This window comes from Eschrichtius robustus, chromosome 6 (assembly GCF_028021215.1).
Source record: "Eschrichtius robustus isolate mEscRob2 chromosome 6, mEscRob2.pri, whole genome shotgun sequence".
Classification (NCBI taxonomy): Eukaryota; Metazoa; Chordata; class Mammalia; order Artiodactyla; family Eschrichtiidae; genus Eschrichtius; species Eschrichtius robustus.
This window is the reverse complement of record NC_090829.1, coordinates 77523892-77539627: the sequence shown is the minus strand read 5'-3', so window position 1 is coordinate 77539627 and position 15736 is coordinate 77523892. Positions and strand designations below refer to the sequence as shown.

Sequence of the window (15736 nt, the reverse complement as noted above, 5' to 3'; positions counted from 1 at the left end):
CACAGGGTTGCTGTGAAGATTGAGTGAATTAATACAGGTAAAGTGCTTAGAAAAGTGCCTGGCACGTAGTAAGTGCTCAATAATGTTAATTATCTTTTTTTTTTTTTTTTTAAAGAACCAGTAGGGGCTCTTGTTGAAAATACAGACTCCCAAGCTTCTCCCCTGCAGATTCTAATTTAGAAAATCTTGGAAGGGTTGTGATCCATATTTTTAACGAGTACCCCAGGTCATTCTTAAGATCAGACAAGTTTGAGAAATATTGTCTTACTCAGTTACCACCCCTGGGAAGCCAGCTGAAATTCATGTCCTCTGAGAAATCACTCCCAATTTCATCATATGATCTTTCCCTCCCTGGGTTCCCACAGTCTCATCTTTGCACTTTTCCCATCAAGCCTGCCTTGTCTTAAAGTTGTCTGTGAACATGTCTGGAAAAGGTCCGGCTCACCTCTAGAACCTTGTTTTTACCTGGCAATATCTGGCACAAAGGTACCCCAAAATGTTTGGTTTTAAATTTAAAATATTCTGAAAAAGCAAGAAATCATTTTTTGCAGTGTCCTTGGGAACGTCTGAGGCAATGAGTGGTGGAAATCTGAGCCGTGGAGATAATTACTGCTGCATTTCTAGAGGTAACCTATTTAGTAGAGGTGCAAATAGGTTCAAACCTATTCAAATTTATTTAATGTATTTTGAAAACTGTCCTTGTGGTCCATTTTCGAGGATGGAAGGGGTTACATAAAGAGGATTAATGGTTCTATATAGGTTTCTTTTCAAAACGCTCAAGACTGTGGGTGGAAAGAAGCTGCCATCCACAGAGATCGGATAAAGCCATGGGCCAAGATTGGGCGGAGGAAATGTGTGCTTAATAAATTAACAGTGATGAGTGAGTGAATGAATGAATGAATACCTACCTTATTCCAAGGGATCGAATTTATCCCCCAACTGTAGACATTGGCCAGCCCTCACTGGCAGCCAGAAGGATGACACTTCAGGGGCCTCCAAACCCAGACCCTCTCCTCCTTGTCTCATGGCAGCTAGCCGCTTATTCTTTGATCAGTTTTGCCAATGGCAGCATGAAGGTGAGATGGGCAATGGATGACTCAGCTTAAGCTGCACATCTGCTTCAGTGCTCAGGGGCCCACCAGCACTTGGAATGTCCCAAAAGGACCAGCCCTGACTCCAGGCCCGGAGCCTGAAGGAACTCCTGTATCAGAGCAACACTGCTACAACGATAGGGGCTTGTCCCATAATCGGAGGTCAGAAAGGCTGAAGACACATTAATTCTGGTCTCTCACTGTATCTGAGGCGGCTGATCTGAAGGCTGGGACCCTGCAATACATTTTCATTTTTCTGTATCACCAGGGATTGTCCTTCTCTTAATCTCAGTTTCTCCATCAAACAAGGAGAAGAGCAAATCGTACTGCTGAAAGCCAACCTTTGCCTTCTCAGTGGTCAGGTCTGTTTAAGCTGGAAGGGAAGTACAGATTGAGTATGAATCTGCTCCTTCTTCTTTGGTCGAGTTCCTATCAAGGGGCAAGCTCCTTACCCCAAGTGCAAGAGAATCATCTGGCATCTGTGAATGTAAGACTCACTCCTGTCCACGGGGGAGGCGTGGGGTGGAGGGATGAAAGCCAGACCAGCTGAAACCCTCGTACGTTTTCTCCCAACATTTTCCATCCAGCTTGCCAACTCCCAATTCCAAGCTAAGTATGGTATTCTGCCCACTGGTGCTGCTGCCCAGCCTCACCCAGGCTTGGCTGCCTCCTACCCGCTCCTGCACCTTCTCACGAACTTGCTCAAGGTTTAACTTCCAAAGATAAGACATTTCTTCACATGTCCCCACACGCCCACGCTGCCTGGACCAAGCAACCTGTTCCACAATAAATGTGAAAGGCTGCAGCCCACAGGGCTATTGTGAGGGTATAATGAGTGAGGCCATGGACATGGGTTAAATCTTTCCTAGAAGTGGGGAGGGAAGTTTGAATTCAGGGCTGAAAACTGATTCTAAGAGACGAAGGAAGATTTTCTTTGAATCTGTGTAAAAGTTCCACAGAACTGCAGAATTTTAGAACCAAAAGGGAGTCTAATCCAAATACCTCTCCTTGCTGAAAGGATTTAATAATTACAAAATCACAGCTCGACAGTAATAGAAGCTGACCCCAGGTTTCCTGAATAGTAGGATTTGTTCCACACAACCAGTTGGGTGTTAAAGTGCTCACAAAATAATTTTAAGTGGAAAAAAGACCAGGATACAGAAAAAGTCAATGCATCATACTCCTAAGAATAACTCACAATTATACAGCCTATGCCTGACACATGTTATTCCATCTAATCCCCACATTATACACGAGATGGTTTATAGCCTCCTTTTACAGGTAATAAAACTAATGATTGGCACAGTTGGGCAACTTATTCAAGGTCGTCAACAAGAGGCAGAGCAGGGATTGAAGTGAGGTTTCTCAGACTCAAGTCTGTCTCTTAACCACGACTGCCTTTCCTGAGGAACACAAACTGAAAGGAAATACAGCAAAGGTTCACGGAGTGAGGGGAGTCACTCCTCAAACTGGGGATGCCTCACTGGCTTCACCTTTCCCAGGAAAGAACACCGAGATGTTGACAGAGTCCTCTCCGAAGGACTGAGATCCCTGAAGCCCGGGATGAGCAGTTCAAGGATGCTGAGGGCAATTTCAGAATATTGCTAAAGCTTTCAAATGCACATCCCCTTTGATCCAGCACTCCCACGCTTCTGGGAATTTACCCTACAGATGTACACAGGCATGAGTGTAAAGCTGTATGTACAAGGTTATAAACACTGCTTTTTTGCAAAAGCCAAAGCCTGGAAACCATCCAAACCCCTATCAAAAGAAGACGAATAACCCGTGGTCTATGCATGCGCTGAGATCCCAGGGAGCAGGGAGAGTGAGGAAGCCCCCCTGGCTACTGATGTGGGCCTCTCTCCAAGATACACTGTTGAATGGAAAGAAGCCAAGTATAGAATATTGAGTGAAACTTGTCTTTGGGTTAAAAGGTGGGAAGTATGTGTATATATACATACATTATATATATATATATATTATTCATATATGAATATGAATAATATATATATAAATAATATATGCTTGCATTTTCATAAAGAAACTTTGGAAGGACACAGACAAAACCAACAAAATTGGTTACCAGTGGTGCTGAGGCAGGGTAGGAACAGGGTAGATGGGAGACAGGGGTAGGAATGGGACTTCTCATTGTGTATTTTCTTATATTTTTTGATATGATTGTATCATATACTTTTAAAATTCACATTAAAAAAGGAAAAGAAATGCTTAAAAAATACACACTACGGAGCATGTCTGGCTTACTGACTCCAGTATGTTTGTATGTGTGTGTGTGTGTGTGTGTGTGTATGTTTATATGTGTGTGTTTGTGCATGTATGTATATGTGTGTGTGTTTGTGCGTGCATGTTTATGTGTGTGTGTGTGTGTGTTTGTGCGTGTATGTATGTTTATATGTGTGTGTGTATGTGTGTGTGTGTGTTTGTGCATATGCAGACCAGCACTCAGAGGGGAGAGAGGTGGAGGACTGGGACTCGAAGAAACAATGGAGTCCAGGAAAGCCTTGGCTGGACGTCATCTGGTCATCCCCCTGCCTCTGTGCAGCCCAGCTCAGAAAGCGCTACTCTTTGGTGAGTGAGAGGTCAAGAGAGAACAAACCAGCGTGGGCCAGGGGCACACAGAGCAGAGCAGGAGGACGGGAGCGAGGCTTACACTCCTGCTTTCTGAGCTCCCAGCCCTGGGCCCCCTTCTCTCTCACAGGCTGGTCGGGAAGTTGTCCTGTCCCCCCTCTTCTGCTCTAAAGCCACCTCTAGGTCAGAATGCCCTGAATGAAACCAAGGAGCCGAGGGGTAGCCCTGAGCCTTTCACAGGGAGGTGAGGGTGAGAAGGGGGCAGCGGTCCTCAAAGACCTGCCACTGTGTTCTGGAGATGAGCAGAGGCGGCTGGTGGGCAGTGGGTCAGGGCCAGCACCAGGCACAGACGGACTGTTCCCAGCGGTCGGCACCTGGCCGTACGGGCTGCTGAGTGTCGTGCACATCACCCCCTGGCCCACGGTGCTCTCCATCTTGGGGCGGAGGGTGGTGGCGGGACAGTGGGGGAGTCACACAAAGGGATCCCAGGCCCACGGCGCCTGGGCCGCCCCGCGGCAGGACACTCACATTTCCAGGACCATGACGATGTTGGCCTTCTCCTCGAAGGCGTCCACACACTGGACCAGCTTGGGGTGGTGGAGGCAGTTCATGATGCTGATCTCCTGCCGGATGTTCTCTTTCTCTTTTGCTGAATACGCCTTGAAGAATTTCCCTGCCCAGATTTTTCCAGTTTTCTTTTCTACAAGTCGAAAGACCTGTCCAAATTTCCCACTGTGAGTGAAAGGAGGAGAGAAAAAGCAATTTAGCCCAGCTTTCCACTGAATTGGGATTGGCAAGTGATGGATTGTGGGACCCACCTGGCCTCCCTCTTTTTCTAAATAAAGTTTTACTGGAAAACAGCCATGCCCATGTGTGCCCAGATTGTCTGTGGCTGCTTCTGGGTTTCAGTAGCAGAGCAGTCGTTGCAACATAAACCAAATGGCCCACAAACCCTAAATATCCACTATCTGGCCCTTTACAGAAAAAGTTTGCCAGTCCCTGCTCTAGGTCAGTGAAGCGCACTGCTGACGCTGAGAAACCGACTCTCCATCACTTGTGAGTGTCAGCCCGGGTCTGGCCCCGCAACCCCGCCCTAACTCTGTCCAGTCTTGCCGTTCTTTTAGGACTGTCATCTCCTTGGGCTGAGGCCTCAATCTTGGTGACGGACTTCCTTCCCTTTCCCCCGCGAAAGGACCCGTGACGTCAGGTTGGGGAAGTCCTCCCCAAGTACCGAGAATTTCTGAGTGGTTGCCTGCCTTCCACGCCTTTCCAGTACCGGGGCCCTGGAGACAGCCTAGCAAGGCCCCTGCTTCCCACCGTGGGGACGGCAGTGGTGGCATTCCGCCGACACCACTCCCACCCCAGCGCAGGGTCCTCGTTCTTCAGGACTGCGATGAGGTTGGTGTCACTCCTTTATTGGACAGAAACCCTCCGGAAATAAGAGCTGAGCCCCATTCCTCTCTCTTCCACCTCCCCTCCTCCTCCAGGGAGAGTCAGTGGGCGACAGGCAGCCCTGAGTGCCGCTGCTGGTGGGCACAGCCTGGCTGTGCCGAGAGCCCAGGCTTGCGGTCTGAGTCCATTGGTGCCTCCGCAGCCCAGGGAAGAGCCTGAGCAGAGACTGTGGACTGAGTTCACAAAGCGAGGGGTGATGACAGGAGGTGCACGTCGAGGGGCCGCGTTCTCCTGAAGCACTAGAGCTAGAACTGCTGAACGGCGAGCACGGATCAAAGGGAAGGGATCCTAAATACGGGCCGCGCCAGACCCGCTGCCCTGGGTTATGTCCCATGTGCGGGGTGGACTGCAGAGGAGGACGGGCCTGCTCAAGCTTGCGGAGGGAGCCCGGGGCACAGCAGCTCCTAAGAGAGCCCTGGCCGGGTGATGCTTTCACGGGTGCCGACAGGTCAAGCCCTCCCGGTTCTGCGGGAACCTCAGTCTGAGGAGTTGGCAGAACCCAGGGAAGGACAGGAAGAGGAAGCAGGGAACTTAACCTCGGGGCCTGCGCCACCCTCACCCTGGGCTCCGGAAGGGTGCTTCCCACTCCACTTACGATCCTATTCTCTCTTCGATGTCGTAGAAGTCAGACACTTTCTGGTCAGTATTGACCGTGACGGTCCGGTAATCGACCTCGGGCTCCTTTTCATCTGCAGGGTGGGGGTCGGGGTGAGTGTGAGCCATCAGACCCCTCACTCATCCCCCTCCACCCCTCGAGTCTTCCCGAGGACGGGGGCGAGCACTCACCATCATCTGACACCTCCACTTCATCCTTCGGCTCTAGGGGGAGAGAGGGCGCGGGCGATTACTAATGAAGGCCCACCGAGAGCAAAGCATGCCGGGGGCCCTGTCAGACCTCAGCCTCCCCGGGCACAAGACCACCAAGCCCAGAGCTCTGGGCATCACCAGGGGGTCAGTGGGTCCACGCTGCAACAGGGCCACGTATCCACCGGCAGGCGCTGGCCTCCTCACCCCACCCAGCCCCTCCTCTGCCAGCTCTCCCCTCCATCCACTCCCCTCTAGCCTTGAGGCCCCCTAGACATGCCCTTCTTCACATCTTTTCTAGTCTCTCTGACTTTCAGAACCTACACATAACTACGACAGTCCCTTTCTGCTACGGCTCAAAAGTCAGCAGCTTATAATTGCTACTAGTGTCAAATCCATTTATCCGTTTGCTGAGAACTTCTTCTGGAATTCCAGCTAGGTACCAGTTATTTTGCCAGTGATCATGGGTGTACAAAACAAAATACAGATGGCATGATCTCTCCTCCTTTCTTGGAGCTTATATATAATTTCGTTGGAGAGGAAAAAAACACATATCCTTGAAATATCCATTACGAGTGTTATGTAATCAAGCACATGATATCCCAGTACAAACTGAGTAGACAATGGAGGAAGGTGACACAAGTGGGGCAAGTATAAAGTCAGAGCAATTAGTCTAGGAAGAAGGAGCCCTTGAGTTGTGTCTTAAAGGAAATGATGGAACACAGCGAGGAGGTGGGTGACGTCATGCAGGAAGCCAGTGGGTGTTTACGGGTATGGCAAGGAGGGACGGGAGCAGCCCACCCTGGCCGTTCACACAGATGTTTCAGTAGTGGGTGGGGGGTCATGAGGGGACAGGCTGGTGGCCAGAGAAACACACCCACTTCAGAAGTCCAGGCTTTCCTTTGCTTTGGCATAATTAGTCCCTAAAGAGCCACTGTGGCTTCTTGACCTTAGCCAAGTGCCTTTCCCTTCCTGGACCTCAGTTTCCTCATCTGTAAAAGGAAAGCACTGTATTTCTGGGTGGTTTCTCGGGTCCTTGGCTAGCCCTGGATGCCACGCTTTGTGATGTGCTAGGTGCTGCTCAGCCGTGATGTGGGCTGTGTCCCGTCTGACAGTGGGAACCAAGGGAGGCTTCCTGAAGAGGTAGAAAGACCTGAGGAAGCCAGAGAGGGAGGCCAAGGATTTCTAAAGTGTGTGGTGTGTGTGTGTGTGTGTGTGTGTGTGTGTGAACAACTGGGGGAAAGGGTGTGATTTGCTGAAGCTCCCAGCAGAGCAAGACTGAGGACAGGAAAGGGACGGCAGATGGAAGGAAGGTCAGAGCAGACGGGGCGGAGGGGTTGGTCAGACACTGCCCAGCAAGGATGGCTTGTGTGGGGGCGGGCCCAGCTCTGTGTGCTTCGCAAGTGGAATGCTGGCGATGAAGGTGTGGGTCGGGGACCAGGTGCAGCTTGAAACTGTAGACAGTGAGCCTCTCTGTTAGGCTGAGGGCAGAACAAATTACTGAAACCTAAGCAGGCAACCTGAGAGAAGTCACACAGTTCCCATGCAAGATAAGTACCCCTTGCTGGAAAAGAGTTTTGAGAGAGTTTATAAGCATGTGACCGGGAACAAGAGAGGCTATGATTTGTTTATAGAGTTCTTAAAATGCTGTTGATGAAGTTTAGTTTTAAAAAACCAACACAAGTGGGATTGGGAGGAATATTTGTCACAGAAAGGAAAATGCCATGGAAAAATAAAAAAGGATAAGATCGTCGGGGACTCTCAGATTAGTGGTGGGGTTCACAGATACTGTCGGGATGCAAGTATAACTGATCAAGTCTTCTAAATCACAGATTTGAGAGTTGAGAGTGACACTGTCAAATTCATGGATGACCAAAATGTACTTGGGAGCAACACACCTGGAAGGTAGTAATGGAGTCATGTGTTCAGAGAGAATTGAATCATTCAGAGTTTCAGCATGACAAGCCCTAGGGTATCTAGTTAGAACCAAAAGCGGGAGCCCCGTTCCTCAACCAACTGCTCTGGCCAACAGAATGCTGTCATTGGGGATGTGTGCACTGGCCACCAACAGGTATTATTACTTTGCCCTTGGTAGAGCCTGGGGTCACGTGATCCTAGAACCCTGGCTGCTGGCACTGAGAAAGTCTCAGTGGAGCCGGAGGAGGTATGGGCCATGGAAAGGAAGAGCTGCCATGTGAAGACAATCAGAAAAGGTTAGGCCTCTCTGGTTGGGAAAGAAACCTAAAGCAGACATGATAAAAAACAAAAAAAATCACAATAGCCAAGGGTGAGATTAGGGTTACAAACTTTCACCAACTAATGAATACTATGACGTGGGAGAACAATTTAGCGTTATACCTCACATAGGAGGAAGGCTGTAGGCACCTGGAAATCACATCTCAAGAGCCACCGTAAGAACGATAAATAGGTTCAAGAGATGTTTAGGTTAGTTTAACAATGGTATTTCAAACAGGGCTTTAAGGAAAGCAAGAGATTCAAGTCAATTCAACAATCATTAACTGAGCACTTGTGGATGCCAGTCACTGGATGGGGCCTTAGAGACAAAATATTAATGATAATAACTACATTTAGTGTCAGGGAGGCCCCATCGTCCTGATCCGTGGTGCCCTCGCTGAGACAGTGGTTTGACCTGTCCTGACCTTTTTGTCCCCATGCCACATATCCTGGTGTAGAGTGAGCAGCAGGATGAGAGAGTACAGAGAGACAGGCTTTCCTGGCCTGGAATCTCTAGGAGGAACTGTCTGTCCTCTCCTCGTGAAGGAGCCGCAGCAGGGCTGTGAGCCCATGAGGGGCTTTCCAATGACCTGTTTCCCGGAGGCATCTTCCAGGTGGCCCTGAAAGGGCATGCAGTTCTAGAACTGGCCTCTCCCCATCTCTCTGACACCAGTTAGAAATGGAGCTAGCCTTCTTGCCCTCGTCTCAAATACCACACCTACCCTCACCTCCTGCCTCTCTCCTTAGCAGTCAAGATGCAGAGTGCTTTCCTGGTACCATGGCTGTGGGGTCCAGCTCAATCTCAGGGAACCCAGGCCCCCGCCTCTGGCTCACTGTCACACAGCAACCATTCCTCTGTGTGGAACTCGGACCAAGGCTCCAGGCTGAGACATTTCCCTTCCTCCTTTTCCTTCTCGTCCTGTCTCCACTCTATTTGGCAGGGAAATGGCCATGAGAGGAGGCACCCCAGAGGTGTGGGGGAAAGACCACAATTCAATTAGCCAAGCTCTCTGAGCATAAAGGGGTAGTAATGAGAGAGGTGGCCACGTGGTGTCCATCTTTCCGTTCAGGAAGGAGCTAAATTGCAGTAGAAGGGACTTCATCGAAATACTTTTTTAAAAATCCACTCAGAAAGAGCTGTGAGATCCAAAAGCTAAGTGGAAGAACTATTTGGAAGATGGTTCCGAGATATTTCTGCAGGCAGATGACACCATCCCCCTGGAGTGGTGTTTCCGCGAGGACCGGCTGAGCGCTCTGGCCCTCACGTGGCACGTGTCTAGCCAGCTCCCTGGACAGAGCGGTCCCTTCGCACGGCGGAGGGCTGCTGTGCGCCCAGCGGGCACTAGAGGGCACCCGCGCCCCGGGGAGGGCAGCCGCGGCAGCTCAGGGTGAGCAGTTGATCTCCGCAGCTTCTCTAGGGGCTCTGCATCTCTACCCTACTCTGCAAGCAGCCTCTATCACAGCTGTTTGCTAACAACTATATAGACTAGAACAAATTAGGATTAGGAGCAAGGACGGAGTGGATTTCAGAGTTAGAGCTGAGTATGGTGGGAGTGGCGATCCAGACCTGGTTGGGATGGGAGAGAGCAGCTGCGTTGGGTGGGAGGGGGAAGGGGAGGTGCTCGTTTACTCAGGTTTGGGAAGACGAGGAGGGGAGCTGTCAGGTTAGGGGTCCTAGTCTGAGGGGGGGTCTCTGGCATAAGGAGGCCACAGAGCTGGGTGGAGACCTACATGCTATGCTGTGTCCTCCACTGTATCCCTAGCGCCCCGGCAGCACCTGGAACACAGGAGGGGCACCGGACACACTCAGTGAGTGAATGCAGAGTGAGGGCGGGGATGGAACTGAGAGGTCCGGATGAAGCCAAAAACTGAAGTTGCTGAGGCAGAGGCAGGAAGGGCCGTGGTAGCGGTGGGGAAGGTGAGAGCCAACATTAGCTGCGCTTAGCAGGGGGATGCTAAATTGGCACTGCCTTTTTATGACCACCAGACCCCACGGGCTCACAGAAATGATCTACTATAATCACATCCCTCTTCTACACATGTGCACACACACACACACCCTCCACTTCTCTGAGAGCCATTGCACTTTTAAAGAGGAGAGAGATGATCAACCCAGGCTATAACTGACAGGCTTCTGAGCCGTCCACAGAGAGCTTCACTTGGAAGCCACACCCCCTTACCCTCACCCTCCCATCCCCCCCTTCATCCTCTGCCCCTCAGAGGATGCTCTGTGCTGTTCTGCCCCTTCCCACCCCCTTACCAGGGACAAGCCAGCTGGACCTGGGAGGGGGGAGCATCTTCCAGCCTGGAAGCCCTGGGTAGCCTGGACCCCTCCTCTGGATTGCAGGCAATTTCAACATTTCCCTTTGTCTGCTCCCAGCCAGGATGGGCCCCAGGAAGAGAATCTGAGGACCACAGAAGGGGGTTCAGCTGGCCTCAGGCAAGAAGGGAAAGGCCACCTGCCTGGAGCCAAGTGGTCCCAGCCCCTCCTCCCCATAGACCGTCCTCACAGCCCTGGAAGCTGCTGTCCTGGCCTCCTAAGAGCCACACGCACAGCTCCTGTGGCCTCTGGTCCTCTGTGTGGGGCTCAACAGGTATTCTACAGTCTCTCCTGGTATATGCCCTAAAAGACCTGGAAGTTTTCCCTTGCAGATAATGCACATCTCACTGCCATGTTACCCCTTTTCTATCACTTTTCTAAGGAGCTGGGAGTCATCTTCTTGGACAAAGTAATATGCTAAAAACATGCAGACTGGAACCTGGCTGCCTCTCCTGGCCCGCCCACTCTAACCAGTCTTCTCCCCGTTCTGCTCATGTCAAAGGGCGGCTGATGGCAGTTTTGTTACTCTTTCTCCCGGAGACGTTTGTGAGCGGCTAGTGGGCAGGAGCCCCATGAAACTGCAAAGAGGTCTGGCAGGGCTCTCTCGGGCCGGGCTCCACGATCCACGCCGCCACAGCACACTGTGGCTCTCAGAGAGACCTGCCCTCTGGGGATCTCTAGGGCTCACTGGGCAAAGGCCCCCAAGACAGGGCTGCACAGGCAAAATTGTAAATTTGGTGTGTTTCCCACTGGCAACCTCCAAACTTTCTTTCTGGAGCCCTCATTTAATTTGAAAGTAAAGTTTAATATCTGTTTTATGCCTAAATTTTGAAACTAAAGAGGGGTATCAAACTGTAATGACAGTTTCCATACGTATGATGCCTCTGGCTATATGGTGATTTCAGGACCTGCGCCCTGTCCAGCTCCTGGTCCTTTAGTCTTCTCTCTATCTCACATCTTACAGCTCTCTTTTCTCCTAGAAGTCTTTCACTTGTTTTCCCTCCACCTTCCTCCCTGCCCCCAGCCTTGCCTCCATCTTAAATTCACAGCACTCGTTTTCTTCTCTTCACGTGAAACTTCTTGAAGTAACATTCCATACTCCTGGCCTCTCCTTCTTCCATTTATTCCTTAGCCCCAGGCCAACCATTTTCCACCCTGTGGAAACACTATGGACTTTGCTCTCAAAGATCACAGCTTATCAAAGGGCCGAATCCAAAGATCTTCTTGCATCCTCATCTCTTTCCTCTTTGCCACTCGCTGCTTCCATGTTTCTGCAACACAGCTCCAGCCTCCCCTTGGTTCTCTCCCCTCTCAGTCCTTTCTCCTGGTCATGCAGGCTCCTTCATTTCTGTATCAGTGTAGACTTTCTTTACCCCCCTCTCCGTGCCCATGGCTTCAATTACCAATTAAATAGTGAAGACCCCCCTCCAAACCTTTAGCTCGAGCTTAAACCTTTCTCCTGAGCTCTGGATTCAACCATCCAACAGTCTGAAGACCCCTCCCCATGGATATCCCTCAGACACCTCAACTCAACAGGACTGAAACCAGAACTTCCACCTTCTCTGAACTCCCTGCTATCTAACCTCCAAGTCACTGGGAGGCAGCCTGGCCTCCTCCATTAGTTTAACCAACGGAGCTCAGGCTCAGGCTCAGACAGCTCTGAGTTCAAGCTTCAACACACCATTTCCAAGCTCTGTGACCTTGGGCAAGTAGCTTCACCCCTCTAAACCTCAGTTCCCCTATCTGTAAAGTGGGGGTAATAACAGTATCTACTTCGTTGAGTTAGATGTGTGACATAATGCACGTAAAGTGCTTAACGTATGGTTAGCATACAGCAAGTGTTTAATATATGTTAGCCACCATGAATCATAATAATCAACCTCTAAATGGCTCTTGAACTTGTCTTTAGTTGCCCAAGCTGGGACCTGGGAGTAATCTTAGACTCTTCTAACTTTTCCCTTGAATTCTCTGCCCCAAAAGTCATCAGGAATGGTCAATTCCACCTCCTAAGGAGCCCTTATTATACCTCTCCCGGACTACACCACAGAGGCTCAACCGGTATTTCACTGACTCCAATCTCACCCCCCTAGTCCACTCCAGTGCTTCTCGAACTTTCAAGTGTATATGAATCCATGGCGGGGTGAGGGTGGATAATGTTAAAATGAAGGTTCAGAAGGGACTAGGGAAGTGGGGGGCAGAGAGTCTGCATTTCTAACAAGCTCCCAGGATCCCAAGACTAGTGGTCCAGACCACCCCTTGAGTTGCAAAGGTCTATTCTTCCTCTAACTCTCTTTCTAAAAAAACAGATCTAATTGCATCAAGCCCCTGCCTGAAAACCTCTGATGAACTCACAATTTTACCCACACTGTCCTTTTTGTGTTGCTTCCTCCTGTTCTATCTCACACAGCACGTGCCCTGGCCACACACAAGAGTCTCAAAATGCCATGCATTTCTACCACTTTGTACCTTTGCTCACGCTGTTTCCTCTGCGAGGAATGCCTCTCCCAATCTGCCCTACCTCTTGGAATCTTATTCCTTTTTCCAAGACTCAGCATAAGTATTACGTCTAGGAAGTCTTTCCCAACCTTCATGGCAAAATTATTCATGCTTTCTGCTGTGTCTCCGCAATTTGTTTATACTGGTCTAACAGGATGCAGCCCATCTCATTATAGTTAGCTGTCCCCCTTGTTAGATTTTATGCTCCCAATCTTATCGGTCTTCCCTGACACTGAGTTCACCCTCAAATATGAGTGCAAGAGAGGAGGGAGCTGGATGAGTGGTTAGGGCAAGACGTTGAAACTGTAGGTCTACCTGAGCTCCCGCTTTCCAGGACTGTGCTCCTGATTAACACACCATCGCCCCTGGTGGGAGTGTACCAAAACTGGTGGTTCAATATTTTTTGAAGGATCATAGGTACCTCTTTTAGAATATGGATCAGCATTCCAACACTGGAAATCAAGATCCCAAAAGACTCTGCCAGTCATCAGTGAGGTCTTGTCAGTTCCCTTGTACCCGTCTCAGTTCAGGCTTCTACACACACAAGGTAAGTCATGCACATTTATCTCAAGCCAGTGATGAAAGGAAGGCAGCCTACCCTCAGGTTTCTCTCCCACCACTGTGAGTTCAGACTCCTGGCTCGGCTCACTGGTTCCATAGACGTTGATCGCGCGCACACGGAATTTATACTCTCGGTCAGGCAGCAGGTCCTGGATGTTGAAAGAGGTGCTGCGGCATGTGGCTAGTTCCTTCCACTTCTTGTCTGCCGAGTCCCAGATCTCGACGCTGTAGGACTGTACAGCGCTGCCCCCATCGTACGAGGAGCCGTACCAGGACAGGGTCAGCGAGGAGCTCCGAATGTCAGAGGCACAAGGCGTGCCGGCCGGGGGGTCCGGCTTGTCTGTGGAGACAGAAGCACAACATCACCCAACTCTGCAGGACTGCAGGGAGAGAAGTTCTTTAATTTGCTCTGTCATGAGGGAGAAGCCTGGAGAACAGGAGCTGCGATCCCTGGTCCTGGCTCTCCTTCCCTCATCCACACGGTCACACCTATGTACACACCTGCCTATATGGAAAGCGCCACAAATACCGATTTGCTCAGAAAAAAACCTCTGTTTTGGCTAGTTTCCAGTCTACACATCATGGTTTCCTGTGCTTTGCCCAAGTCATAAACATATTTCTCAGTGTAAACAGACCTAGGAAGCTGCCCAGGAGGCGTGGACTGCTTCCCATCAAAAATATGCTTTGAGAGGAGTTCAATGTGTGTGTGTGTGTGTATGTGTGTGTGTGTGTGTGTGTGTGTGTGTGTGTGTCTCCTTCAGGCCTGAGGTCAGTGACCTGTGACATAACCAGGGGTCAGTCTCCACTTTCTCTGGGACCTGGGAACCACCTGCCCCGCTGAGAGTCAGTACAGCACAGTGAGATCTGAAGTCACACACTGGGTTTGAATACAGCTCTGTCTTCATTCATTACTTGCTAACCTCTCTGTGCCACAGTTTCCTCCTCTGTAAAATGTGCATGATAATAGCACTGGATCACAAGGTTGTTGTGAGATGTTCTTAGAAAAGCGTCTTGTTTGAGTAGCCTTTACTGTCATCATTATTGCAGAAGTTTATTTCTAACTTTATAATATATAAAAAATTACTCCTACCCTCTCTCTGTCATCCTCCTAGGACTGCTATAAAATGAGATAGAGAATTTCAAAGCGAACCACAGTAGCAAATCACAATCATCCCTGACTGAGGGCCAGAAAATGAGCTGAGGACACAAACTAGGAGAGGCCCATTTGGCTGGCTGCCTTCCCATTCAGACCAGTAATGCTAAGAACCAGTAACACTGCCAACTTCAAGGCAAATCACGGTAGTCAGTGTGTTCATTAATGAGGTTCTTTAGTTTTGCTGATTTTTGGCAGGTGCTCATCTGAACAGAATTCTATTTTTCAGATTTAGCCTCTGTAGGTGGTTGGTTTAGTTACAGATACCAGTGTTCACTAAGCCTTCATCTCCTCCAAGACAATCTGAGTCCTAGAGCTCCCCAAACTAGCAATTAAAAGCCATGTTTTATGCTCTGTGAATTTATAAGCTATGTGAATTCCAGCTAATTCCTTAACTTCCAGGACAAGTTTGTCTTTTTCATTTGGAAAATGGGGTTAATATATATCTACCTCTTAGGGGTTTTGCAAGCATCAAATAAGCAAACCCAGGTAAAGTACTTGATTCCTACTCTCCTACCCCTCAGCAAGGTAGGAAGGCCAAAGAAAATCCCAGCAAATGACTTAAGCATATTGAGAAGAAAAAGAACATTCTGCCTGTGTGTGTGTGTCCATGTATACATATACATAAACACATACACATACATATGCATACACATACACACACAAACACATACATACATACCTATAAACACATCCACATCCACATATACATATACACAAACATATTCATTTTCCCCCCTCCCCCAAGCCCTGCTGCTTCTACATCCAGCCAAGAACGCACTGCCCGGAAGCCATCCATACCCTGCCACCCCAGCCTGGGTTGACTTGCCCTGGAATGACTCTGGGACTGTGACAGCCACTCCCCACCAGTGGCAGTCACTCTGGAGGCCTCCTATGATGGAACCACTTTCACTGGTTGTTCAGTATGTTCTCTTAGAAAAACTGTTTGTTCTGAAAGATATATTGGTCTTTTTAGAAATATCTCTGGTGTTGGCTAAGATGTTTATTACTCTAGACTCTCTTACAGGCAAGTGGTTC

General features: G+C 49.5%; 1 protein-coding gene across 13 annotated transcripts in view; it reads right to left on the bottom strand.

Moving 5' to 3' along the window:
• Positions 1–15736, bottom strand: part of MYLK (myosin light chain kinase) — a 342321-nt gene that overhangs the window by 26508 nt on the left and 300077 nt on the right. For all 13 annotated transcript variants that reach the window (XM_068546603.1, XM_068546599.1, XM_068546604.1 and 10 more), the window contains 4 exons: positions 13583–13885; positions 5916–5948; positions 5725–5818; positions 4206–4409 (listed from right to left, as the gene is read on the bottom strand). In XM_068546603.1, coding sequence (XP_068402704.1) covers positions 4206–4409; positions 5725–5818; positions 5916–5948; positions 13583–13885 — 634 coding nt within the window. The remainder of the gene's footprint in view (positions 1–4205; positions 4410–5724; positions 5819–5915; positions 5949–13582; positions 13886–15736) is intronic.